At 44.6% G+C, this 27,151-nt stretch overlaps 1 protein-coding gene across 4 annotated transcripts in view; it reads left to right on the top strand.

Moving 5' to 3' along the window:
- The window catches only part of LOC143211045 (uncharacterized), a 92,202-nt gene that overhangs the window by 51,598 nt on the left and 13,453 nt on the right, over positions 1–27,151 (top strand). For 3 of the 4 annotated variants that reach the window (XM_076428451.1, XM_076428452.1, XM_076428449.1), the window contains 2 exons: positions 8,766–8,856; positions 9,667–9,796. In XM_076428451.1, coding sequence (XP_076284566.1) covers positions 8,766–8,856; positions 9,667–9,796 — 221 coding nt within the window. The remainder of the gene's footprint in view (positions 1–8,765; positions 8,857–9,666; positions 9,797–27,151) is intronic. The other variant, XM_076428450.1, reaches the window with a different exon arrangement.

Genomic DNA, 27,151 nt, shown 5'->3' with positions numbered 1-27,151 from the left:
AGCGCGCGCTCGCGAGCCCGCTCGTGTTCATACATGCACACGCGCGCGCTCGCGAGCGCTCGCTTGAAACAACCCCCGACGACGTGTCTCCGAGTGTACGTACGCATGGCGTGAATATATTTAGCGGGGAAACTACCACTGTTTTCGCGCAGGAGAGGGTGTTTCGAGAGCCGGCTCGCTACTCTCAGGCCCGGTCCCTCTGTGTACGCACAAAGTCTGCGCTCCTGGTCCGAGCCGACCACAAAGTTTTCTCTGATGCCGCCCGGATTTCTTCCTTTAATCGCCGATCAGGGGTGCGAGCACAGGGATACTTTGCCGGGCGATTGTGCACCGCGACGCTCGCTGCAAGATGATCGCCGCGCCAAGCCGCCACGCAGGGGGTGTGGAAATTGGTTAGGGCGAGCATGCTACGCACCGACGCGACGCTTGACTTTGTCTTTCGGGTGTATGGTTCCGCCGCTCGACGCCTGAAAACGCTGGTGCCATGCCGCGCCGGTGCGCCTCCGAGAGGGAAATATTTCTGGAACTTCGGTGTCGTTATTGAGAATTCGTGTAGACGGTGTTCCGACGAAACTCCAAGTCGAATAGGGAACAGAAAGCACCGGATAGATGAGCTGCTAACACTTGAGGTTCCCTTGGAATTTAATCCGCAGATTGTACGTTGATATTGATGACTGCGGATTGTATTTCTGGTAAAAATGGCTGGCTGAAATACTGTGAAGACGTTGGCTTAGACACTGCTTCTTGCAATTGATGTAAACAATTCTTACTTTGCGCCAAGATCCGTAGTCTATCGATGACAATGACGATAGAAACTTTCCACTCGTGAACAGAATATAATGTTCGAATCATCGATAATAACAGGTATCCAGTATTCCAACAATTGGTGCGAAACTTCGCTAAACATTCATGTTTACACGGTCGTTAGTTTCAAACAAATTTTCTTCTTGGGAATTATTTTGTCAGTACAGTAGTCGCTCGTTAAGTGAGATACAGTGATTCTGGTTAGGTGAGAACATGGACCGAGCAGCAAGGAGAGCGCACGCCTGATTGGCTGCTCGATAAGTGTAAATCCCGCCTCGAAAGTCCCGAGCCCTTTCACTCACCGAGTGACCACTGTGTTATCGATTGTAGGGCGATCATAAGTACATAGATCTTGAATGTTGTATTAGCAAATACAAATGTATAAATATTACTTTCATTGTTGAACGTTGCACATACCTATGGGACCCTACACAGAACTAAATACTGCAGTTTCTGTCCCTAATAACATCTCCAAGTTAGCTACTCGATGATCGAAATTTGTAGGGTGGTTCTATTTCTTAAAAATTAATTTTTTACTATTCTAAGAGCTTGCAAAGTTTTACTTGCTTAGCTAGTTGAGAGATTTGTCGCTCTTTGTGATCATTTCATCAAACTAAATAGGAGTACCAGATTAGAAAAGCAGTTGCAAAGGGTGCATCATTCTAAATTTGTAACCGGAGCTGTTCTCGATTAACCGGCCAACCCTTTACAGTCGCCCAAGCAATTTCACCGTTTTCCGAGTAGGAATAATTTTCAAAGAATCGATTACTATACAAAGGTATGAAACAAATGTTCACGGAAACATAACAGCCGTTCGTTTAATTCTTCCACTCAGCTCGTCAGCACACGAATTCCGGTCCGCGAAGGGTTGAACCATAACTTTCCTAAACAAGCTGCTGTTTGCTCGCAAACGGCATGGGCAGCTTCAATGGCTAGATCCTCAAGATATTCCTTGGCAATCAGGAGCAAATCGTCCAATCAACGCCTTCCCGCGATGCCCCGCATTCAATCCAATAAATCATTCCGGCAGGCTAGCCGAGTCGTCGTGACACCGTCGAATCCGGTCATAATCTTGCGGGTGCTCTCGTCGAGGAGATTAAAAACAATTGGTTCTGAAGTGGCTGTATGCGCAAATACGTCGGCGTCTCTCCCCAGCCCAAGGTCCCGAGGGAGGTTGCGACATCCCACGATATTCGAGAGCACTACGAGCGGATTAGATCTGGGACAAATTAGAGAGGAGAGTAAGAGAAAGAGCGAGATTACGGGGGGAGAGGTAGGGAACCAGTGGTCCTGGGCTGGGCAAACCCCGACCCGAATACAGCAGGCCAGAGGGCAAACGCGTTTCCCCGTTGGCCCCGTAATAGCTAACTGGATTTGATTAATCGATTCGGTTACAGTCTCCACCTTAGCCATCGCGACGCTTCCTGTCGCGTCTAATATCGATCATTCTCGCGCGAGGAGCGCAGAGCCCTAGCCACGCCGCGCCGCAACGGCGAAAACAAGCCGGGGTGAATTACGATGTTTTGCGATCGTTCTTAGGCGTTCTTTCCCGTAGATTATGCCACCGGAACCGTGTCCCCGTGCGCCACGCCGCGCGCCGGCCCTCTGTATCTCATTTCCAGTCGTCGTCGTCGGGAAAAATATTGCTCGCCGAGTCCTGGCTCCTCCGCGAGGGAAAGAATTCAAATTTTCCTGGTCCTCCAGGGAGATTTCGACATCGAGAGAGATGTATTAACTTCTTCACGTCTGAGAATCGAACACCGCGGAGAAGCTGCGGAAGAAGCTCGCCATTGTTCGAATTTGTTCTTGACCGTTCCGAAACATTTTTCTTGAATATGGCATTGATCGGATTGCACTCAAAATATTAGATCATTGTTTCACTTTATACGATCAACATTTTTTCTGAGCGAACCTCTGGAAGTTTGTCTAACCAGTTGGCAGATCAAGATTGCATCTACCAATTCACTGTACCTTTGTAATTGAATTATGAGCTAGTTTATCAGAGCTAGTTTAGCTAGTTTAGCACAACTACGATTCTTAAATATGCTAATAAATTCTTCCATGAGCAATTTCAATCGCTAACCAATAATACGCCGTGCAACGTGATCATTTCCAAGCTACTCTTCGAAGTATTTCCAGTAGGTAAACCCTTTACAGTCTTCTGTCGAGCTAGATTTTTATAGAAATGATTTATATCGCATTCATCAATGACACCACAACTACGCAGTATGTAACAGCAGTATTTCATAACTGTTCGACACAGATCAGTAGATTTGCATATAGGGATGCAGTTGAATTGTACATGTAATGTCGCAAGCAAGTTCGGAGAAGAAAGAGGGGAAAAACTCTCTTGATTTCCGACGGACGCAACCGAGTTGTCGTTGGTTTAAAAAATCCCGTGGCGCGAAATTGCGTGATGCTAATCGAACCTCGTCCACGCTGATATCGAGTCGATATCGACTCCCATGTCGTCCAAGAGCTATAGCCTATTGAACAATGCGAAATAGTGGAGCGAAGGAGTCTCGAACACCGCCGCCTCGGTTTCCCTCGGCTGATTAGCGCCTGCCATTCGTGATCAGGTTCTTCGGGGATCGTGGCAACCGACGGTTCTCGGTAAATAAGCGTACTTAAAACCCCGGAAACAGAAAGCAATGCGCAGCCGCCGGGGTGGTGTAAAGAGGCCTCTCTACGATCTCGAGGAACAATGGATCGCGCGAGTTCCGCGTGTTGTCTTCAAGCTGCGCGAGCCTCAAATATTTATTTTCCGCGCGAGTCTGACGATCCTTCTAGTCGAAAGCAGACGTTCGCCGAAAACGAGGCTAAACGCGTGGAACAACCCAGGTCCAAGTACACGTAACGATGCGTGATGATGATGCGTAAAGTCGTTTGGAGTAATCTCTTCCTTTGCGACAATATTCTTTGTTAAGGAGTTATGTATTCACGAAAAACACGGACCAATCACAGCGCGGCTACAGCAGACGGACTCCGGATCGGCGACAGATCCCGCTGAACGCGGTGTTGGCATTGGTCGAACAGGAATCTGCTCCCCGTAGCTGTGCTCTGATTGGTCCGCGGTTTTTCATTAATAATTCCGTAACGAAGCCGCGGAGAACATTTTCGCAAAGGAAACACTTGCTTCAACCGACCGCGTGCTTCATCCCTTCCACGGAAATACAACATTTTTGTTGTTCTCAAATTCAAAACAGTGAGAACATTCCGACAATTTGAAAATACTATTTTTCACTCACTAAAATAATTCAGAAAAGAAATAACTATGTGTAGCGCTTGTGTATTATGTGGAATGCAGACAATTTCTATTTCGTCTAGTTATAAATAATTCCGCGATTTCTCATTTGGCGAAACAAAGGGTAGACACGAAATTTTCTTGTCAAAATACAGAAAAGACTTCTCGTTTCCAAAATCGGTGTTCAACGATGGGGGGGGATGCTTTGACACTGTAGAAGAAGTTCACCGGCAGAACCATCATATTTTATCGTCTCAATGAAACTGACAGACTAATTCGACGATCCTTGTCTCCGTCTGTTCCCATTCGGTCGTCAATTATCCATTTGCTCTTGGCGGACGAGCTGATAAATAGAGCGAGAGTTATTTGATAAGCGAGCTGAAAAAGCAGCGGTGTGTCTAAGAAAATGTTGGATAAAATTAAGCCAGGAGCTCGCCTGAATCGGCTGAATGCCACCGACGCTTCCTCATTAAGTTCTTCGTCTTGGCTGCGTGGAAATTCTACCTCCCCCTCAGGGCGTGCGCAGATCGGTGACGTGGATGATAGTGTCAGTAAAATACACTCGGATGAAAAAGGCATTTGGTCTATGTAGCGCGCGGACTCCTCGTTGATTCGGTATTAATGGCGTGACAAGATTTTGTTGTATTATCTGAAATCAAGGTATCTTACCCCTTTCGTTAATGGATATCTGATATATATTTCTGTAGTACTTTTATTAACCCTCAGACAAAAGATCCTAGAATAATATTTCACCCCTTCGTACTTCACATTTTAAATCTACGAATTATGCTGCAACTATAGCGCGACATTTCAAAGAAATACGTTTTGCAGCCCAGACAAAAAGAATTCAATCGTTTTACAATATGTAAAAAAGGAAAATGGGTGAATTTTTAACGTTACAATAATATCATTGTAGTATTTCATTGATATAGATGCTGTATTGTTATTATTCTGCGAACAATGTACACATTTCTGATATTATTGCCACTGAATGTACACTATCAATACCTGCAGAGCAGACAGTCTTTTGACATCGAGGAGCCATTCCCGAAAAGCCGGAAAAGACAATGCGAGCAAGCGCGAGGGTGTGGAACACGTACCAGTGACGGCCAACTAAGAACAAACAATGGTTTTTGCAAGCAGCATTCGCCATTCTTGCGAGTTGTGTGTCCTTTGGCGTGGCCGCGTAGCTGCTCGCCTCGAAATTCGTCGGAATTCCGCTTCTTTTCACTCTTTTTCGGGCTTCTTTACTTTTTTCGACGCCCACGCGCTCGGAAAACTAGCTTCGACCGTATTTCCTCGCTTCGCTTCCCCTTCACGGCAGAGTAATTCACGCTGTGCAACTTTTATTCTCGCCAACTTATAGCGTGTTCCTCCTGATGGAATAAAAGAGCACAATAGGCAAGCTTCGCTAATAACCGGCGTGAAACAGCCGCAACTTTTCATATGAGTTTGACGCAACAGAATAACATCGCAAGACTTCACCCTTATCATTCAAACTTTTGGGAGTATCCTGAATTGTCTGGATCATCATTCCACAAGCTAAAATAACGTACAGCATCGGTATAGCGACCTGTATGTTTGCGGAATATCTATAAAATGATTCTCAAAAAAACTATTCACATTTGTCTAACATGTTCCTCCAACAGAGTTCGTCAAATTCCCGGGAACAGTTATTACGAGTTTGGAAAAATTGAGCAGCCATGGAGAGGAGAGACAGATGAAGAGAGAAAGCGTCGCGCAGTCCTCTCCAAAAAAAAGAATAATGGAACCGGGCTGTGCAAAAGCGCGCCGCGCCCGTGGCACAAAGCGGCGGGCTCTCTAACGGGTATCTAACGTTTCGCGACAAGTCCCAGAAATCGCTCAAAGCATGTCAAACGGTCTGCGACTCGGCCGGAGCTTTTCGCAATCGGCTCGCGGCGATGGCTCCGTCTCCCCTCTGGCGGCGTTCAACGGAGCACAAGGTGCGTTAAACGCGCGCACACGCGCTGCCACAGGTGTGGTTGCGAGCTAATGTTGAGCCTCGGGCATGTAGCCGTGCATCGATGCAGCGAGGCATGCAGGTAGGCAGAGAGAGAGAGAGAGAGAGAGAGAGAGAGAGAGAGGCGGCCTGTGGCTCTTCGCGTAGAAATCATTTCCGTCGAAGAAGTAGGACGAGGCGAGGGGCGGCGCGGCGGCGCTCGCACGCCCGTGACGTCAGCAATGCGTTTCGGGGTCCAATTAGTCGAAGGACACGTATAATTGGAATTAAGCTCTTAATTAATAGTTAATTAGCCGCCGGTAGTGCCGGCACCAGCCGATTGCCAGCGCCGGCAACAACTGTAGTAACGAGTTAGCCCCGGGGAGAGAGGGTTTCATTGTGGAGCGTGGCGTGCCTGCGCGCGCGCGCCACGGAGCCGGTTCTCGCTCGTTAATTCGAAATTAATTTATAATTGATAATTATTTTCGGGCCACGGGTCCCGCCTGCCCGACCTGCCCAGCCCAGCCTTTCGCTTCTCGCGGAAAATTACCATTTATTCGACGCCCACGCATCGTGCCCGAACGACTCCAAATATTCAAAGAAAGGTAGCACCGGCGAAATTCAACCAAAATCCGTTTCTCTCTTTCTGTCAGTTGCACGGGGGAACACGGACATTTCATATGGAAATCCTAGCGGAATCATAATGCTAGGAACTGCGGGGTAGATAACGATCCTCTCGATGCTTCCGCGCGGTTTGCGGCGGCTCTATCGAACTGGAAGCCGACGCACTGCTATCGATAACAGATTTTCTAGCTGCTTTCGCCAAGATATGAAGTAGCAAATTGTACGCGCAAACGTTTCATCGGAGTTATCATTTTCTGGCAGCTGGTTGACATTATTAGCTATTGATTTGGGCATGTCAAATTGATTTGATAATGGTAAAGAAATAGGATTAAAGACATGAGAAAGAAAATTAATTTATAGTACGCGAATCTCACGCAACATCAAAATTGCCTACATTGGTTGCAAGACGCAGGAATCAAATAGAAATTCGTTCTTAAAAGTTAATGTAAAAGGCGCCTTAAAAGTTTTAATAAGGACAACAACATTATAATTAATGTTGTATTCAATCGATCTAGCCATGATTGTCATGAAATCATACAACGTAACTCGATTGGCCTTTGTTTATGAAGATTTGTGGTTAATAGTCTCAGTTTGATGCTCAAAGTAATGTAATGAGATTGTATAATAAACAACGAAAATTAATAATACACTTGCTCAAACGTTGTAGCTTGAGATACTGTCCAAAAATCCGTGACAAATTGCTGAAACTTACAGCCCCACTCGGACAATAATAAAGAATGACAAGTTACAATTATAACTATATTTTAACTTGATTAAATTAGTAAAGTTTATACGGAGAATCTCGTGTCCGCCATTACATGTTCCATGAAAAATAAAATAAAATTCGTGGAGCTTCATTAAAGCTGCTGTTTCATTGGTCACATTGTATCCTCTGTCCGCCGTTTAATTACTATTCTACAACTTTTTTAAGCGCGGGGCGATAATTAATGAAAAGCACGGAGAAAGAAACGAAGAGGATAACACAAAGGACACGCAACTGATAAACATATCGAATAGCGAAATATTTCCGGAGCTAAACGAGATAATTCGAACGATGGCCGCGGCAGCGAAAAAAATTTGTTTAATGGTAATAAAATCGGAAGGGAGAGAGAGGATTGATGAGAGGCGAACGTGCGCGGATTCGTCCAGCATAATTTGCGTGGGATGTGCGCGCGTGGTCCCAATTCATTGGCAAGTCAGGTATAATGGGTAATTTGATCCGCGAGGTGTTTGAACGGCCCGAACAAAGCGGCGTCTGTAATTATCAATTACGGCCACTGCTATGAAATAATGAGCTCACAGCCCGATGGAGCATTGCCGTCCGTCAGCAACGCGGATTTTTCACGAAAGCAGATACGCCCCCCCCCCCCCGCACCCTATCCTATTATTCCTACTATGTTGGTCTCTTTGGAGTACACCGAAAATGGAACCCGATAGAAAATGGAGGAAAAAATTCGCTCGCTAATGAAAACTGCAATGACGAACTGATACCATTAATTTACGCTTCCGCGTTCTGCTATTAATCGGAAAGTTCTACAATCCTGACAATAATGTGCTCGTGAAACTAAAAAAAAACCATTAAATCTAACGTTCACTATGGCCGCCACAGCTGTTTGTGGTTTGTACACAGGACAACTCAGATGACTTTTTAGCTCGATTCACCAGATCCGTTTACCACCACTTACACAGGGTACATTGTAAATATTAGATCGTTCCTATTTTTTTAACACTTTACCTACCGGAAGCCTCTTAATAGGATTTTCAATAATTGTGCTGTACAAAAGAAAGCATAGTAATCTTCTGTTAGATTGCAATCTTAAATGAAACTATTAGATGACGTTATTGAGGGCGACTTGTTAATGGTACAGCAATTTTTAGTAGTGACTCCGAGTCATTGCACTAATCTTGAAAGTTAGAAAGACTCTCCAAATCGCAGCAACTTCGGTCTGTTAAAAAGTAAACATTAGAATCGCAGCACTTGAGCTTCGTTAGCTCGTCTAGGTAATTCAAGCGAGAGCCTGATTGAATGCGTGTACGAATATCCTTCTTTCGAAAGGATACGAGTTCTTATCTGAAACTGAATGCTCATGCATGGCACTTAGAGAACCGCTAATGTGGACTGCTCTGTTCCAGGAGTCGGGCACAACATAGAGTCGGGAAAGGATTTCACGGTCGACGGTCTCTCCGGTTTCAGCAAAAAGAAGAAGAAGAAGCGCCGTCATAGGTGAGTATCTCACGCGAACCTCAACCGTGAATTATTCCCGCGACCGTACCCGCTGCTGCGCGCCGCGCGCGTTCTTCTCTTTTCGAAGCACGCGACCAAGCCGCCGCCATTAACTCTCGGCTCGCGCCATTTCACAAAGATACAACGTCCAAGGCAACGCGTGTGTTTAAAGATTATCGAGGAACAGTATTCGATTTGTGTCTAACAAGAAGGGGCCTGAAAGAGAAGAATGTTAAGATGACAGTCGCGTGCTACACCCTGTATATCATTTCCGATTTTTCATCGTCTAATTGACGAGTATTTCCAAGTGACAGACAATCCGAAAGCGATCACACCGTTCGCCAATAATTGCGTGCCAGACGGATGGAGGTCGTCTCGGATGATCGTTAAAAAAAAGTATAACTATCGCGTGGAATCGATTTGATCGGGTGTTTCGATCGTCGCAGGACGTAAGAAATATTAACGGTTCGGACAAAGGCATACAAAAATACAGATTTCAGTTAAACCCGCACAAAATTGCGGAATATTTCCGTTGATCCAATTTCTTTATTTAATCGAGAAGCCTAACAAAAATTATCCTTTAATATTGTCATTATAATATATATAATTATAAATAGTAAACAAGAGACTTACTCCTCCAGATATCTGTGAATTCGATTATTTGCGGATGTCTTTTAACAACACTTCGAGTTACGAGATTTAAATGATTTGCCGGTCGATGATGCTACTTTTTCTCAGTTCAGCTACGAGTGTATGCTAGGTTTAAGGGAAAAACTGTAATGGCATATAACTAGGTTCATACGGTTGTTGCTCCAGGACGATCTTCACGTCGCAACAGCTGGAGGAGCTGGAGGCAGCGTTCAAAGAGGCCCATTATCCTGACGTCTATGCTCGCGAGATGCTCAGTCTCCGAACCGATCTGCCCGAAGACAGGATACAGGTGAGCGAAAATCAAAAGACCTATGAAACCCGACCTCGCGACCTACGAATCAGAGAGGCCCGATACCCACAACCACCACCAACATCACCTTGTGAAATTCGCAACTCAGAGGTATCGTGTTTCCACGCTCACGAACCCCCGTGAACCGATCGAACCAGTCAAAGGATACTTTCTTCCATTTCCTACCATTCATTCGTTCAATCGGCTCCTACAACTTATTAGTCGATCTAATCGGCGCTGCGGTCTGAATCATTTATTCGAAGGTGATCTAACGTTTATAATCAAAATAAAGACTGAAAAGACGCAATCACAAAATTGAGAATTTAACTCTAGATGTCTAATCATTCATTCAATTAATAAATTCTGTTTCGATAGAAATGTGCGAATATTAAATATAAATACAATAGTAAATATAATTTTTACTAGATCATTGCTTTTTAAAGTAGGGGAAACGGGCTCGAAAAACGGGTCGAAAACTGCGAATAGTCCTGAAAACGTGGAAACTGAGTAGCCGGTAAAAATTGTAAAAAACTAGAACCGATCGCGGTTGGTCGGTTGAAAGGCTCGAATAGCGGCAGAACGGGCGCAATTGAAAGTTCTCGTACGATTTAACGGCGCGCGTTTCGCTATTTATGATGAAAATATAGATTGAAGAATGGAGGGTAGAGTGGCACGCAACCGCGGAGCTCTTGGCAGTTTGTTAAATTCATTTCCCGGCGAATCGTAATGGCGGAGGGCGGATCGTGAAGTAGACACGATTAAATGGGTCCATTTTCCGCGGTGAATCGCATCGCGCGCGTTCGAAAGTGCTTGTTTCGAATGACGGCGCGGAGAGCAGTGTTCGCTTATTAAGCCGGCCTCGACAATGCGATTTCTTCCGCGTCGGGTCGCCGGCCGCGGCCGAACGAAAATTCCGAAGGAGGATGCATAATGCGAATAAAAAAAGGCCGGACTCATTTCCCGCCGCGTTGAAGCCTTTGTTCGCGCCCGGGGAATAGTTGGCGGACATTTTGCGAGCCTCGGAACGCATAATTCGCTATTAAACCCGCAATCCGCCGTCCTTCCTGCTCCCCCTCCGCCCCCCTTCAGGCTCCCGGTAATTTTGCGCGTTAACGAGAATTAACAACGTTACACGCTCTTTTCACGACGATCGCCCGCCCGCCCGCCCGCACGCGCACGGCGGGGGCTACATAAATCCACCGGAAATATAAAGCTTCGATATATTCCGGCGCAATTAAAGCGCCCGTTGTTCCGTCGCCGATAACGCCGGTTCTAAAATTATATTAACGAGGATGCTTTTTGCAAACAGATTTAACGCTCGCCGGTTCGTCAAACGGAATTATTATCAATTAGCGAGCGGACGGTTCTAGTTACGTTTCCCCGGAATTATGCGGCAATACAATGAATTATTTTCCGCGCGCCAACCCTTTCGTTTCCGGATAATATTATGATCCGAGATGATCGAGGAACGTTATAATGATTGCGCGACGTTGACACAATCTGTTCCGGGTGCGAAATCTGGTCACCGGCGTAATTAAACGATCGCTAAGATCAAGAGAAACCGCACAACCGTAAATGCACGATCAGATTTCTACTTTGTCAACGCGAAAGTTGAGGAAAAGAGCCAGCCTGATTTTGTTTTGGCGGCGCAGGGGCAGCGTCGTTGCGCCAGATGCGACTCGCAACAAGATCCAACAGGCTGCTAGCCATTTTAATCGAGGCCTCGCTCGATCCCATGGCGATATCACGCAGAATTATCGGCATCGTTGTGCAAAGCGACGAAAGAACAGTCGCAAATGAAAGGGGTAGGGAGTAGGGGTACCGTCGGTGGCATGTTGTCGGGGGTGGAGAGTGGCAGGACCAAAAGGCGCGACCATAAAAGGGAGAATTTTCCTGGCTGACGGTTAGTTACCGCGGACCGGTGGAGTACTAGCCTGAGATAGGTTTCCGCATGGCGGACCCGGGACAAGCTTCCCTCCCTCACCCCCTTCATCCCCGTCCCTTTTCCTCTCATCGCGATTCACCCTTCAACCCCCGCCCGAGGCCTCGTTCTCTCTCTCTCTATCTCTCTCTCCTTCTCTCTCCTTCCGGGTTTCACGCCTGTATGTCGCTCGAACGACATGTGTGCGCGGTCCGAGCTCGCATATTGAGATCGTCTGCGGAGAAAAATCGCTAGTAGACCGGCGGAATAACAGGGTAGATAGATGGATTAATTCGTCGGCCGTGTGTGGAGGTTCGTTTCGGATGTAAAATAGAAAATTTGGGTCGATAGTGACGCGGGAAGGGCGGTTTGAGCGATTGCAGAGAATCCGGACGAGTGAGAGTAGAGAAATTGAAAAGGGGGTGGATAGGTACTGCGGATTTACTAATTCCGGTCATTCGGCGGATCCTTTCGCGAGCTCCCATTTTCATATATTACTTTATTGATCGCGGAACCGTGGACAAATACGTTTTGGTTGTCTTGGCAATTAATAAAAATCCACTGTCTAACGACAATAGAAATGTTTTTCAGTATTTCCCGATAAAGATTGTGAGCGACAGGAAGAAGTAGAAGATAGGTATCATCTTGCCACAGTTATAATTAGGAATATGTATACGAACAAGCACAGGGTGGTCCAAAAGTCACTAGACCAGTTAATCTTCGAATTAATTGATCAATTAATAAATGTGAGATTTTAGAAGATGAAAGGGTTGTTCCATTCTAAAATGGTGTAGTGAGTTTTGGGGCCATTCTGTGTGAAAACCTTAGCCTCCATCAGCACAACTTTAGAACATGGAACATCGATCACTTCAAACAGACAATACAAAATCACCCCTGAAGAATAACAAACAATTATAAATTCATAACCTTTTACATTACATGCAATAAGACAACGAATCGAACAAAGTAATCGAAATATCATGTCCGTACCTTGGGAAAGCATCAAAACGGAAAACTTTGGATCAACCCCTAATCAATGCGCAAAGGCCGACACGTGAGGGCGGCCGCGCGCTAAAGCAGCCGCGCGCGTACATGAATGACCAGCTCGCTCACACACAAGCCGCTGATTATATTTTGATATAATTCGAGGGTGGTGAAAGGGGTTTGCAGGGTGGTAGTGGGCCGCGAAGCAAAGGTGGTAAAGGAACCGCTAGAGGAAGTGACACCAGGGGTGGCGAAGAAACGCTGGGGATGAAAGGGACGAAGACCGGTCGGTTAGGTGGAGGAACGTGGCGCGTGAGGAAAAAAGACAGAGTGCTGGTTAGAGCGAGGGAGGAAGGAAGGGTGGTAGAGAAAGAGAGAAACATACGAAAGAGGGACCGTATGGTGGAAGGGGTAAGGACGTACGGTTGAGTCGCGCTTCACGGGGTTGTTGAAGGTTCGTGGCTGAAGCGTAGATACAGGCGCGTACACACGGCGATATTAGAGGGAGAGAGAGAAAGAGAATGAGCGAGAGAAAGAGGGAGAGAGAGAAGGATAGGGTGATAGAGGGGGAGAGTGAGAGAGAGAGGGAGGGAGATTGAGAGAGTGTAGCGGCGGCGTGAAACGACAAAGCGGCCATTGCAGGATGGGTGCGGTCCCGCGGGCCAATCAGAGAGACGAGTCGCGGACCGGTCGGCCAATCAGGCCGCGCCTTCCACCCGTCTTTTGTTTCTAAATTTGCGCGCGCGGCGGGGACACAATATAACGAGCGCGGGGCGAAAAGAGGGGTTGGTAATCGTTAACGGTGATATTTTTGTGTGGGAGTGCCGGCTTTCTTCGTCTTTTCTCTACCTCTTCTTTCAACTCCCACTCCCCTCGACTCCCACGCCCTCCTCTTCCTTCTCCGATCCCTTCGCTCCTCTTCACTCCTCTCCCTTCTACCCCACCTCCTTCACCTCCTCCTCTTCCACATCCCTCCACCATTCCTTCACCCTTCTTCCACGTCTCTGTCCGATTCGTTGCGGCGTGAATCTCCTTCCGCTTCTCGATCTAGCCGTCCCCCCCCCGTCCTCCTCCCTCCGTCTCACCGTAGAACTCTCTTCGTTCTTGCTCGGTTCCTGCCTGCGCCCCCGCGGGCTCCGTCGCAATCCACCCCCTATTTCTTTCCTAATTTCTTTGTAGCTTCTTTCTACCGTTTGTTTCACGCGCTTTTTCCATTGTTTTGTTTGTTGTGTGCGCGCACACCCACGCAACGGGCGCCCATCAAGGCCGCCGCTGCGGACTGTTTTCATATCGATTAGCGGCATTTTGGAGATGGTCGATGCGCTCCCCGAACACAGCCACGATTATCGACGGACGTCTTTGAGATCCGGCTCATGCGATCAGAGATTATACGAACTCTGTACGAGTTCGCTTTCTTTCGGACAATTTTCGGGCACGTTCTCGTACAGTTTTACTTATTTCTTCCTCGCCACAGCTTTATTTCTGCTCGTTAACTTTCATGAACGAACTCTATTTCATTACCCCCAGCAGTAAACGGCTTTTAAAGTGTTACGACCGAGCTTCGTTAACGTTGAAAATCAATTCTCGCATCCGCTTCGCGCAGCGTGAGCAAGAGACGACATTTGTGCTTCGTTGCCGACTTTGCTCGCATTGGCAATTCTACTTCTGAAAAATTCAAAGAATCGTATTGAAATGTGCCTTTGGAGAATCTGTAACCGAGAAACTAACCACAACTTGGAAACATTAGAGTGTTGAATTGAGAAACTGAAATATGTACATTTCAGGATGTTGAGGTCGAAACGATCCAGTCTAAAATTGTAACAATCGTGATGAAAAAGGATTACAAAGGATAAAATAGAGATTCACTTGCATGTATTAATGAGCGGAACGATTTTATAAAGTCCTTTGCGGACGCAGTCGAATCGTCGGAAGGAACTGACATTTCATTTAGCTTTCGCCTCGAAATTTCTCAATAAGATACAAGTTTATTTAATTGCGCCCATACGCGTTTAACAAAAGCTCCGAAGTGCTCTCATTGACAGCTGCCGAGCGGTGTCTCCGAACCGTATCGAGCAGCCAGCGTCGAAATTTCGAAACGGAAGACCGGAAAGGTCCGTTTCCTCCATCAAACGGAATTGCCGCCTCCAGTCGACCGGTTCGTCAGTGGCCGCTGTCAAGCGTTGCGTGCTGAAGTTGTTATTACTTGATTGAACGAATGGTTCCGAACGAATTAATTAGTTATGCTCGTTGAGTTCGCCGCGGACAACGCGTTTGACCATCATATCGCAGGATCGAATCGCGTGTACCGACACAAGACCCGTTCGAAAGGCCTCTGTATTATAGGGGCTCCGTTCGAGCAAGGAGAATCCGTATGGAACGTCGTCTTTGACGAGGTGCTCGTTGATTTCTGGTATTAAGAAGCTTTCTCATCTCGAGGGGGACAAAGGCATGGAAGTTGAAAAGAGTCCGCGGGCAGGGATAGCAGGAAAAAGAAAGCGACTTCTTCCAAGAGTAGACAGGACACAAAGAATATTTCTTCGAGTCTCGCGACGAAATGAGAAACTTCCGAATGTCGTGTGCAGAGGCAGAAGAGAGGATACTCTCCTACGGCATTCATTCCTGTAACAATGCTCAAGCTCTCGAGATATCCAGAGATTGGAATCTAAGATACCTCTTCAATTTTTTGATTGTTGATCATCCGACAGTGGGATGTTGAGCTGCAACAGTCGCCTGCAATTTCTATAAAGGCCTCGGACGAATATCTGTTATATCATTTGCAGGAACATAATTAATTTAGACTTCGTAGACTCCTATCGATCTTCGGTAACTAGCTAGAAAAGGGAATCCTCTCTGAGTCTCATACCTTGAAGTATGCTGTCATGATTTGGAACAACTCTTCTCTATGTTTTTGAGTTCCTACCAAGGGAAGTCCCTTCCAAGGGAACCTAACACAGATCTAACTAAAATTCGTTTAAAATGGCGGAGTTTGGTGTAATGCAGTTTTCGTACAAATATGTACAGGGAATGTGCAGGGAGAATTTGTTCAAAACCATATGATAACTCCAGATAACATATTTGAAGCTCATCAAAATCGATGAGGAGCACCTTTTGCAGCCCTTAAATGAAGTTTGGTTAGATCTGGGTGTACACTGGGGCGAGGTGTACATAGTAGGAAGGGTGGAGCCCCTTATATTTAAATTTCATAAATATCGGGGAGGAATTTTGTAAATAATTAGCCAATCTTCTTCCTAGATGTTCGATAATCCCATGAAATTCGATAATTTTGGATGATCTTGTTTGATCTTGTTTGTAATTTTTCAAAGGTGAGCGAGACTAAAGTTACCTGCCATCGGTTCGAAATCATTTCTACATCGCCTCGGTCAAATCGAGGTGTCGATTATTCTCTCGATTTAGTCTTCCTCGTCATACGTTTTCCGAAGCTTTACATGTTACACGTCCGGGGGTGACAACGCGAAGAAAGAAAGGCCGGAACACCCCGCGGCGAAGTTAATCGAAATGTCTTCGGCAGACCCCCGGTCTGGTTGCTCGCGTAATTGTGCATACGATTCGCGCGTGCGACAATATAATTGCGCTTCCCCGCAGCCGATTCTATCCACGGGCTCCGACATTTTTCTCTGCGAAACGATTAAACCCAAGCTGCGTCTTCTGTGAGCCCAAAAAACGAATGAAGTTTCACTTACAGCTTCGCCGCTCTCAAATTTTCAATAAAAACCAGTCTACACAGCACGCAGGTTCGTTCTAGAAAATTACATGATGCGTATTGTAAATTAAGGAAAAGTTCTCGGTTAAAAAATCTTGTTATTACATGTTTGAAAATATTTTAGAACCTTGGGTTTCATTGCCAATATATTGATGGATTTCGAATTTCTTGTACTTTTGTACCTCCGGAATATCCTTTAGAATTTCTCTCTTTCTCCAATAATGTTAGAATGTTTAAAGTACAATATCGACAAACCTAGATGTTCTTAATTACAATTCCTCATTTTTGTCTGAACATAGAAAATAATGTTTCCTGGTGATTTTTCCGGTAAGGGATGTCTTTTCGCGAACAACGGGAGCTCATTCTTCCAGAGGCGATTGCTTCATGTCGGTTCTTTCCGACAGGATCTGTGGGTTTCTTGGTGAAAGAGGCTCGTCGTGTCGCAAAAGGAGGAAGGCTGATTCCCGAATCCACCCTCTATAGGAAACAGCAAAGACCGATCGACTTGACTACTCGTTATCGCGATCGCTCTCATACTCGCGAAATGAGGCTGCGTCTGATTGGCGCGCGGAGTCGTTCACAAACGGACGTAATTTCGGCGGCCGGAGGGTTACGGCTTCTTAGGGGGGGTGCGAAAATTACAGACTGCCCCGCCACACGTCCTTTTTACCGGGATCGATATGTACACGCCGAAGGGGGTCCCACCTAGCGAAGTGTTTTGGACAAAATGACACCACGAATCACTGTTCAATTACTGTTTAATTTTACACGGCGGCGCTCGGCGTCGGCAGCTAGGCGTGCAGGCCGCTTAATAAATCGTCGACTGTGTTCTGGGCGGACGTCGCCATCCTGCCAGCGTGTGTCCCTCCCAGCTGCGATTCCTCACGCTAATCCTGCGAGGAACACACGATTTTAATTCGGTAATACGCGGCCTGGATTTATCGAACGTCGACCGTGCCTTTTGTGGCTTGATTTGCGAGGGAATCGCGCATTCACTGTTACACTGTGTGTCAACGTCGCGTCGCGCACCGAGCCCCTGTAGGGGTTGGTTTGCATGCTTCAGCTTCGGACAAATTAATCTTGCTATTTTGCATTGTCAACGGCGCAGAAGCGGATCGCGAATTGATTACCAGTGCGAATTTAAGTGCTAGATAGACGAAGAATGTTTCTGTGCGGTGTGTCCACCCTTTGCGCGATAAAATGACCGGCTCCAGAACAATTTATTCTATCGGGGAATCATTTGTTCTCTATAGTTGTCGCTGATGTTTGTCAAATACGTTCGACCAGAATTATGAGAAGAAAACGTTTAAACGGACATCGAAGATTAATAGTAGGAACCATTACTTAGGAATTTAAATCACTGTGTATACTTTTTCTTTTCTTGAGACCATTCAACAAAGAGTTCAAACTTTTTGAAAGAATTTTAAACGAAATTTTAATAGTATGTGTGCTAGATAAAATATTAAAAAATCTTTTTAAACATGGGGTATGTGATCCCCAAGGAATAAAAATTAATTCTTATTGATCTGGTTACTCTTATTACTTAACCATTAATGGACGTAAAACGCCTGTCAGAATTTTCCTTGTCTAACTGCATACGAACGCTGATATGTTAAATAATTCTCGCACGAGCAATGCAGGGGTGAATTTCATGAAGTAGTGTGGTTGCTTGCACTATCCTCTGTGTTAGACTTTTGGATTTATGCACTATAAATCCTTGCACTTAACTATTTTATAGGTACAAGAGCTGCAATTACAAATAACAGGGTCGCGAACGAATAAAGTTATTCAATGGTTTCTCACGAACACATCTTTGCAGTTTCGATAATAGTAAGATCTAAGATCCACGATAATTTGTTCTCACTGATCCAGTAGACCAGGTGGTCTTGAACGAAATCGTGCCCAAGAATGAAGCTCCGAGATGCCAATTCGGTCGCGATTCACAGACAGCGAATAGCATAGAACGCTAAGCGAGCTCTAGTTCAAGGAAAAGGAATCATCCTCTTGCATCAGACAGACGTTTCCCGGTTGAAGCTATCCGGGTAATGAGGGCCGAGACTCCCACGGGCTCGTCCGAAAAAACAACACGCGTATCCGAGCGGTAAGCAGCCCATTAGCGAAGAATTTTAACGTGGCTCACACAATCGTTGCGTGAGAGGGAGCGAGAGAGAGAGAGAGAGAAAGAGGGAGGGATGATGGAAAGCCAGCCGGCTGGCTGTTGCCCGCAAGAGAAAAAATTTGACTTCAAGTAGCGACGAACGGCTAGCGAGACGCAAGTCATCCACCGGAGCTCTCTTGAGGGTTCTCAGCTCGGACGCTTCCACGTATGTTCCATGACAAAGGTTCCACTGAAGGAAGCCCCCTTCCTGACAACAGGGCCCCATTGTCAGTCCCCGTTTCAGTCCAGGCGCCAATGAGGATTCGTTAGAACGAGCTGCCAGGTAGGAGACGCGCGAGCCGACTCGTGTCTTCGACATTTTCATCCGATCGTGCACGATCATCGCTCGATCCCTCGATAGGTACGCTCGAAAGCGGTCCAGTTATTGGGTCCAATCACTGAACCTGCGATTCGAATTTCGTCCGCGCTACAGCACTGTTCGAACTCATCTGAACGCAGCATTTATCCGAGACTTTCACGGGTGGCCACGTTGTTAAGCTATGCTCACACGGAAACGAGACCGACCAACTTTTAAGCGATGTTGCACATGCAGTCAACTGCAATGTCCGAAATGAGACTTAGGTTTTTCAATTCTTTCAAGATTCACATTTAAACTTGAAATCCCCGCAAATTCAGTTAAAAATTAATTTATCCAAGATTAAATTTATTCTAACAATTTCATTAAATTAGATTTTTCAATGCACCACGCTCGTTATTGCCAGACAGCGATATCTTCATGCAAAATAAAAATTGTCCTTATCGATGGCAAGAAATAAGAATTAAGTAGATAACTCTTCTATGTTTATTCACTTTACTAGATTGGAACGTTCACAACGCTGTTTAAAGTAGACAGCATAATAATCAAAGAATCAGTGACGTTTTCCTCCTGAATTGTTCGAATATTTCCTCTAAAGGAAACAAGAGGTATCGAACGAGTTGAGCAAAATTAAATCGATACCTTCGCAGACTAGCACCCATAGGTTTGTACATAGGTTTACGAAGCCGGTGTAAACAATTTGAAAAACGTCGTGTGAAACATTCTTCGGGCAAAGTGTTCTTCCGCGTTAACAAATGAAGTTTTTCCCGGGGCGCATTATGATACGAAGAAAAGGTTTCACGCGTGAAAAATGCTGCGAGAAACGTAAGTGCATAAATGCTGCAGGCCCTCGCTCGTTCATTAATACATGAGGAAGAACAACTCGCTGCGCCCAACAAAATGGCGTTCCTTTCGAGAATTTCCGAGGAGGGACGCCACGCCGCGCCGCGCCGCGCCGGCAGCCGAGCGTGTAGTAAAGCATCGCTCGTAAAACAGGATAAGAGGCTCGTTTCGAACTCGATACCGCTCGACAAAGATACTCGATTCCTCGATTACTTTCGTCGAACGTTCTCCGTCGAACGAGAAAAATAGTCTGCTGTTGCTACTGAATTATGTGGAAGATTCCGCCGGTTGTAAACGGAATATCCTCCTTTCTTACAACCGCGAAGACGGATGTGGTGGCTGTCAGCGTGCCAGATGGGGAACAAAGATGGCTTCGACGTTGCAACTTTCGAACGATTTTCCTGGAAACTTGCTAGACATATTCGTACCGTAGACAGGGTTCTAACAATGGGCTAAAAGTTGTTTATTTGCGGACAAAGGCTCGTTAACGCTAATGCTGTCACAGCTCTGACTTCGGATTTTCCATGGACTTTTACAATTTTTCTTAAATCTTTTAGAATGGCTTGATATTCAACTGAAATAAAACAATTGATTTCGATCAGCGGATGAAATTAGAAAAATAGTTATAATTCGTAATAATTAGGTCCACCTAAAAATTGAAAGATATGTCAAAACAAATTACATGTGTCATGAACAGACTGCGGATCTTTATGCATTTATAGCAAAATTGAGTAGATGGAATTAAAAATTGTTGCAACATTTTTAAAATTGAAGATGCCAATATATGATTTCTCCTCTATTAAAATGATTGAGGGAAAAATAACATGCAATTTGGTTTATATTTTTTGGAATCGATGCAGGCAATTTTTATTTTGCATAGAGATCCGCAGTCTAGTCGTGAAACATTGATTTTTATTGAAGGCTTCGCAATTTTGCGTTACAATACACTTACAGCTGCATCTGCCAATAATTACCGTTTAAATATTCACTTGCTACCATTATTATGGGACAGAGAGAGTAGCTATTTAGAAGGAGTGTGTACGAGTTGAACATTTTTATTGACACAACAATAGACGATAGTTTAATTTATAATAGACGATAGTGTTCGAATATTCTTCACAGTCGACGATTTTTGTCCTTATGGCGGATAGCGTTGCCTAAATTGCTGCTAAATGCACATTTGCGACGTACAAACATCAATTCTTCACAAAAAATAAAAATTCTGGACCCGTAAATGTAATTTTTAAAATTGTCTTAACCCTCCGCCGGCGGAGCCTGGGTCCATTTTGACCCAGAGAATCAAAATCTGTTGCACTAAGAATAATAAAAAGACTAACGTGTCTACAACAAGTACCTTTAAAGATATGTTTCAAGAAATTTTATAAACAAAGCAGTGAATGGTCCTAAACATTTCGAGGCTCGGTATAAACTCGTCGATTCGCACAAGTGGCTGCAACAATTTGCTCACCCGCGGTACATTCTTGTTTCCCATAAACGCACAAACGTCGTCCACAACAATTGAAGAGGCCGTATAAACGTTACTTATCCTGCTCGTCGGATGGCGATAGATTCAACCGGTATTTAGACCGATTACGGTATCAAAAGGTGTCTGAGAATCACAAAAGATCATCGGAGCGTAGGCGGGACGATGTCTTCGGGCGACACTCGTGTCGTTCGCGCGGACAAGCAGGAAATTAAGCATTCGTGCTTCAAGAAGGAAAGTAATCGGCGAAATGAAGCATAATCCCCGGCGGCATTACGAATTTTCATTTTTAATTCTCTCGTTTCCGCGCGTGCAATTCGCTGCCGCGGGAGTGGCGCATTAACCAGGCGAGAAGAACAAAACCGTTCCCCTACCTCTCGACCGCTACCAAAATGGCCCGCGACAATAGCGAAGACGACGTCGGTGTCGCACAGTGGGACGTGAACGCTTATTTCCTTGGACAACCAAACGATGTTTCATTAAAGAGAGTATTCCAATGTTTTATTTTCAGAAAAATCAATTTTTGTCTGCAGAAGGATTCGTTTGAATTCGTAAAATTAATGCAGTTATTGGCGAGTTGAATCTTTGAACGTGTTTTCCTCGAAACCACGTTTTTCGAACCAATCGACGTGAAATTGTAAAAGCATCGTTTGCACATAGCCAGTAATCGCACGAACCATCATTTTTCTGGCCGACCCATGATTTTTAAAACAGAAAAAATATGTATAACTCGTCTAATTTTGAGTGTTATTATTTTTTAAAAATCATACATATACCGTAAATACGAACAAATGTATCTGTAAAATCCCAGGGCAAAGGGTTCAATAGTTTTTCTGAAACAAAATTGTGTTTGACAAGAAAAAGAGATGTCATTGAAAAGGGATTCCAGTGAATCATACTGGATGAAAATTCTCCATTATCCATCGGATCGGTTAAAGTAAAGTAACATCGTCAGAAACAATTCAAAAAGCGAGATCGATGGAGACAATTGGCACGTCCAGTTATTTTCGTAGCTCGTTGCATTGTGGCGTCGCGTCGCGCGTCGGTCGGTGGACGCTGAGCTTGAACTGCATCAAGATCCATCGTGTTCGCACAGAATGAAATCACTGGATGCGAGCGAGGGTCCTGGACCGGTCGTTTCGAGCGATGAACAGGAAGAAAGGGAGGAGTGCTGAAAGTTTGGCTCGTTTCGAGGATATAATCTACCCGCGCGCCGCGCTGAGAAGAAAGTAACGAGGAATCGAGTTACGCTCGCGGCCCCCAACCCTGCACAACCCCGGGCCCCCAACCTCCGGAGCCTCTTCAACCCTCTTCCGCTCGACTTCGATCTCTCCTTGAGGCTCCTCCGTCCATCGTGGCTCGTCCTCACCCGCAAAGAAGCTCGGCTAAGAAAGGGTAATGGCGCGGAAACGGCTCAAATGACCCGCGAATTTTCACCGGACGAGTCCTCCCGCTGCTTGTGTTTATGTTTAATAGGCGTCCCCGCGTCGTAAGTCGACGTGAATTATGCTGCCGTATTACCATTCCCACGGGTTTATGGAAATCTCGGCCGCCGATTCAACTACTGATGTTGCACCGCTCAATGATCGGGGTCTGTTTCACAGCTTCTTCTTCTTCTTCTTCTTCTTTTCTCGCGGGTGATTAACTCTCGTGTCAATTTCACATAGTTTCAACAGACGTCGAACAGATCCAGGGTTACAGACGTTCCATCTAAATTTTAATCTTCTAGCAACTAGTTTGAATTTATTGTTCATTTATATCAATCCTCGAATGCTATCCTGGGATATTCCGTGACTACAAGATTTTCTTACTGCTCTTCGCTGATGTATTTACAATTGCAAATATGAACGTTTGGATTTTGTAGCCCTAAGCTACCTTGGAAAACCTCAGTAACTAGTTACGGAATTTTTACGGAGATTCTAATGGGGCAGATCGCATTCTGAGGAAACAGTATCTATGTATTAGGTTGGCAACTGAGTTCGCGACCTCCACATTTTCTCAGACAAAGTTATTTATATATATTTTTTAAGCACGCATATTTTATATCAAATTAATCGAAAAATTCAGAGCTTCCCAATGATATGCAGTTCAAAAGGAACGGTCACTGAATGAGGTTATAATGATACAATAAAAGAATCACGAAACAAAAGGTCGCGAATTTAGTCGCCAACCTAATATAATCTATTGCCATTTTAAGTCCAATAATAAGATCAACATCGATCTCGAGAAGAAATGGATTTGGAAGTATATGTATAAAATAAGAATTTGAATGGTCCTAGCCACGACAGCCATAAAATCATAAGAATTGTCGTACATTTAATTTTCTAAATTACAAACAAATAAGGTAATCACCGTAGTAACAAAATATGGTTATTATTTTTATTCTTCCCCAGATCAGAGGATTTTGATACCCTACGTCCTTGTATAGCATGACCAAAAAATTGTTTAAAGCCGTTACACATATGTACCTTGTATGTATATCTTTTTTATTTGACAGTAAATGTACAAACAATTATTTTAATGCCTGTGTACGCATACTGCTACAGAAAATACATATACACAGTCGTTTTAAACAATTTCTTGATCGCAGTATACATACTGTGTCGGGTTTAGCTTACCGAAGAAAATATCTCCAACATTTTAAGGTTTAGTTATTTATAGTACAAACATCAAGGAATTAATAAAGATGAGGGACGTATTAAGTCAGGAAATCGATGAATTGTAGAAAGGAAGAGAGAAGAATGGTCGAGTGATATCCTGACGAGGATGAGAGTTGGAAGAAGTGAAAATTTGTTTGTTCTAACAATTACCGGCAGACAGGATGGAATTATACGATTACTAAAAGGCGGCGGCACGGCGGTTGCCTGTTATTTCAGTTCTAAAGATCGTCACGGTGTTTTCTGAAAAATTCAATTCTTCGCCGGCGAGGCACGACAGGTGGATATCCTGGATAAAAGGCTGAGAAGGACTCCAGTTCGAGTGTCTAGGGAAGACGTTAACACGTTCTAAAGGCCGTGCTAACGCTGTGTAAACAACGCTCAGCTCTGAAATTAGGCCCTCTCGGCCGGCTAGAATAAATATTTTCGCGTCGAACCATCGTTAACGGATTACGAATATCTTCTTTTTGTTGAACCGCCGAGGATCCGGTGGAGAGCGTCAACGGTGACTTCGATCTCAAATTATGTGATCAAACGGAGGGAGGACGATCCTGATAGTCATTGATTTAAATGCAAAACCCTCTGCGGCTCGCGCGCACTTATCGAGGACCGAGTGTGAACAGTTTTGGACCGATGTTACTGAAATTTGACACGTCGATTGACACTGATGATTAAAACTGAAATAATCAATTTAGGTGTTTCTCAATTTTTCGTAAAAATTAGATATTAAAATACTTCGAACGCATATCGACGTATTTAAATATTTATACTGTAAACAGGCAGATTAAGGTTTACAAGGTGAAATTCTGGAAACGAGATGCTCAAATATTTTAGCTCCAAACACAAATATTTGTACATTTCGAGTTCGAAGTTTCTATACACATATTTGCAAGTTAAAATATTTCATTTCAAGTTTTAAAACCTTTATATTAAATGTACGAACTGGGCGAAAGAGTAAATTGGTAAATTGATTTTATGGTGGAATCAATATTATATTAAATAATGAAATTGTCATCGAAATTATACATAATTTATTTCACATACCAGCAAATATACATGCATACATTTCTCTTTAAGAAGAATCTTTTCATGAAGCGAATCCAGAAAGAAAACTGTCGCGCGTTTATGGAAATTATATTAACACATTACCCACCGGTGATTATTGCATAATTTTGAAAAATCTATGATACATGGCTAAACACTTTTTAATGGAACCTTCAGTAGCAACAGCCATTTTCATTATGAACTGACAAGTCACCCACAATAACGTCATCTAATAGTTTCATTTAAGATTGCAATGTAAAAGAAAATTTCTATGCTTTCTTTTGGTGCAGCAAAATCGTTGAAAATCGTGTAATAGGCTTACGGTAGGTAAAGTGTTAAACTGAAATGTTTGAAATGTTAAATCTGTGGTTGTCAGGAAAAACGCCGCTTGTCACAATTTCAAAAGATTTGAGCTTACGTTTTAATTGAACTTTATAGTATAGGATTCACGTATTTACCAGGAAAAAATGTCATGAAAATAAATTGGAAGGGCTGAAAAAAATAATGCAATTGAACCGATGTCCTACGTCAATAGAGACAATATCTCGGAAGTGAAAATATGCGACGTGCGACGTTCTTCCTGACAACTACAGAAATAGCATAGCAATTTTCATTTTCACGAAGTGAATCCGAAAGGAATCTGTGAAAAATCCAGGAGAGTACGTATCCGAGTGCACGTGCACGGAGGTGTAGCAGCGTCCCATAAATTACAGTGAAGCTTCTCTATCAAAAACAGGAGAGAGGGCGTATCAGCGAATCCGACAAGAGAGAAATTTCGTTCGGAAAATCCATCGCGAAGGGGCGAGGAAGCCGAAAGATCGTCGCGGGGTAGGCAGCGCTCGGCGAGTCGTCGTCGGTAGGAAATTTCGTGGCCCCGGTCCGCGTGCCCAATTATTGATTTTGTCTTTTCGATGGCCACGGCCGCGACAGGAAAGCAATGCACGCGCACACTCGCGCGGAGAGGCCACGCACAGAAGGGGGTTTCGCGTGTGTGCTACGCGCCGGAGGGGGTTACAAAGCTACGGAACGCATTAAATACTCGAGAGCGCAGTGTCCTCGGATGAGCTTTACTTGCACCCACACCAAGCTGAATCGTGCCGAGCCGAGTCGAGCAGAGCAGAGCGGAGCAGAGGAGAACAGAACAGAACAGAGCAGAGCAGAGCCAAGCACAGCGAAGCCGTGTCGCACGGTCGCACGCGCGCACAAAGACGGGGCCTAAATTGATTGCGTCTAAAATCCAACGAGCTTTCTCGGCTTTTCGTTGCCAGCCACGAGCCGAGGACACAGCCACGAGCGGCCCGGCGAGCTTACGACCTTTGTAGCCGAGCGAAGAGTGCGTTTCACAAAAATATAACCTCGCAGAGAGGCCTTTTCTGTTTCGCCTCTTCCTATTCCTCCTCTTTCTTTTTCCCGCCTGCCCCCTTGCCGCGACCACACTCTTCGCCTATCTTATAGTCCGAATGTATGTGTCACTCTTTTGAAAACGGATCACCCGTACGAGGGGATGATCCAGCCACGTCTACGCCGCCACGATACGTCGGTTTTTTCCGAAAAACTGCACCCCGATCGACGATATCGAATGTCGACGCGGTGTCGATAACCCTCGCGCCTCGTTTAACCCTTGGTGAGAACGGGCATTTCTCCGAAAAAATTTTTCTGAAAATCGATCGTGTACAGGGTGTTTTCGGTAAATTCGACCAGTGTTTTTCTCGTAAATAGTAAGTACTATATGTATCTCAAAAGAATTGAACTTACACAGTGAAAACAACTTTTATATTTACATTGTTTTTTGAGAAACAGAGGTGACCTGCAGCTTATCGAAATGTTCAATCTACATTTTCCTCTTGTTTCTGACCTTGTACGACCTTGAGGGCCATTGTGTTACATACGAACAAAGTCGTCTTTATTTACGCTTTCATATAACATTAAATATAGGATTCCATTAGAGGATTAACTGTCGCACATTTCCCGAATGAAAGTTCATCAATTTTTAGTGTCTAGATTCTGCCAGGTCATATACAAATTGTCTTCCACCCTATAAATATAAATTGGAACACCCTAGAGTCTTGTTTAACTCCTTGCCCTACGATTTATTTTTCGATTTCAGTGATCAAAACTTTTTTGTAGATCGTAATTTCCTAAAACAGGAGAACATTTATATCTATTGTATGCCTACATGTTCTCCAATAGCTGTGCATTAACAAAACCAAAATAGAATTTTAATTTTC

The sequence above is a fragment of the Lasioglossum baleicum genome, chromosome 7, assembly GCF_051020765.1.
Source record: "Lasioglossum baleicum chromosome 7, iyLasBale1, whole genome shotgun sequence".
NCBI classification, from domain to species: Eukaryota; Metazoa; Arthropoda; class Insecta; order Hymenoptera; family Halictidae; genus Lasioglossum; species Lasioglossum baleicum.
Note: the sequence above shows the minus strand (reverse complement) of the source record. Positions and strands in the feature narration are given on the sequence as shown.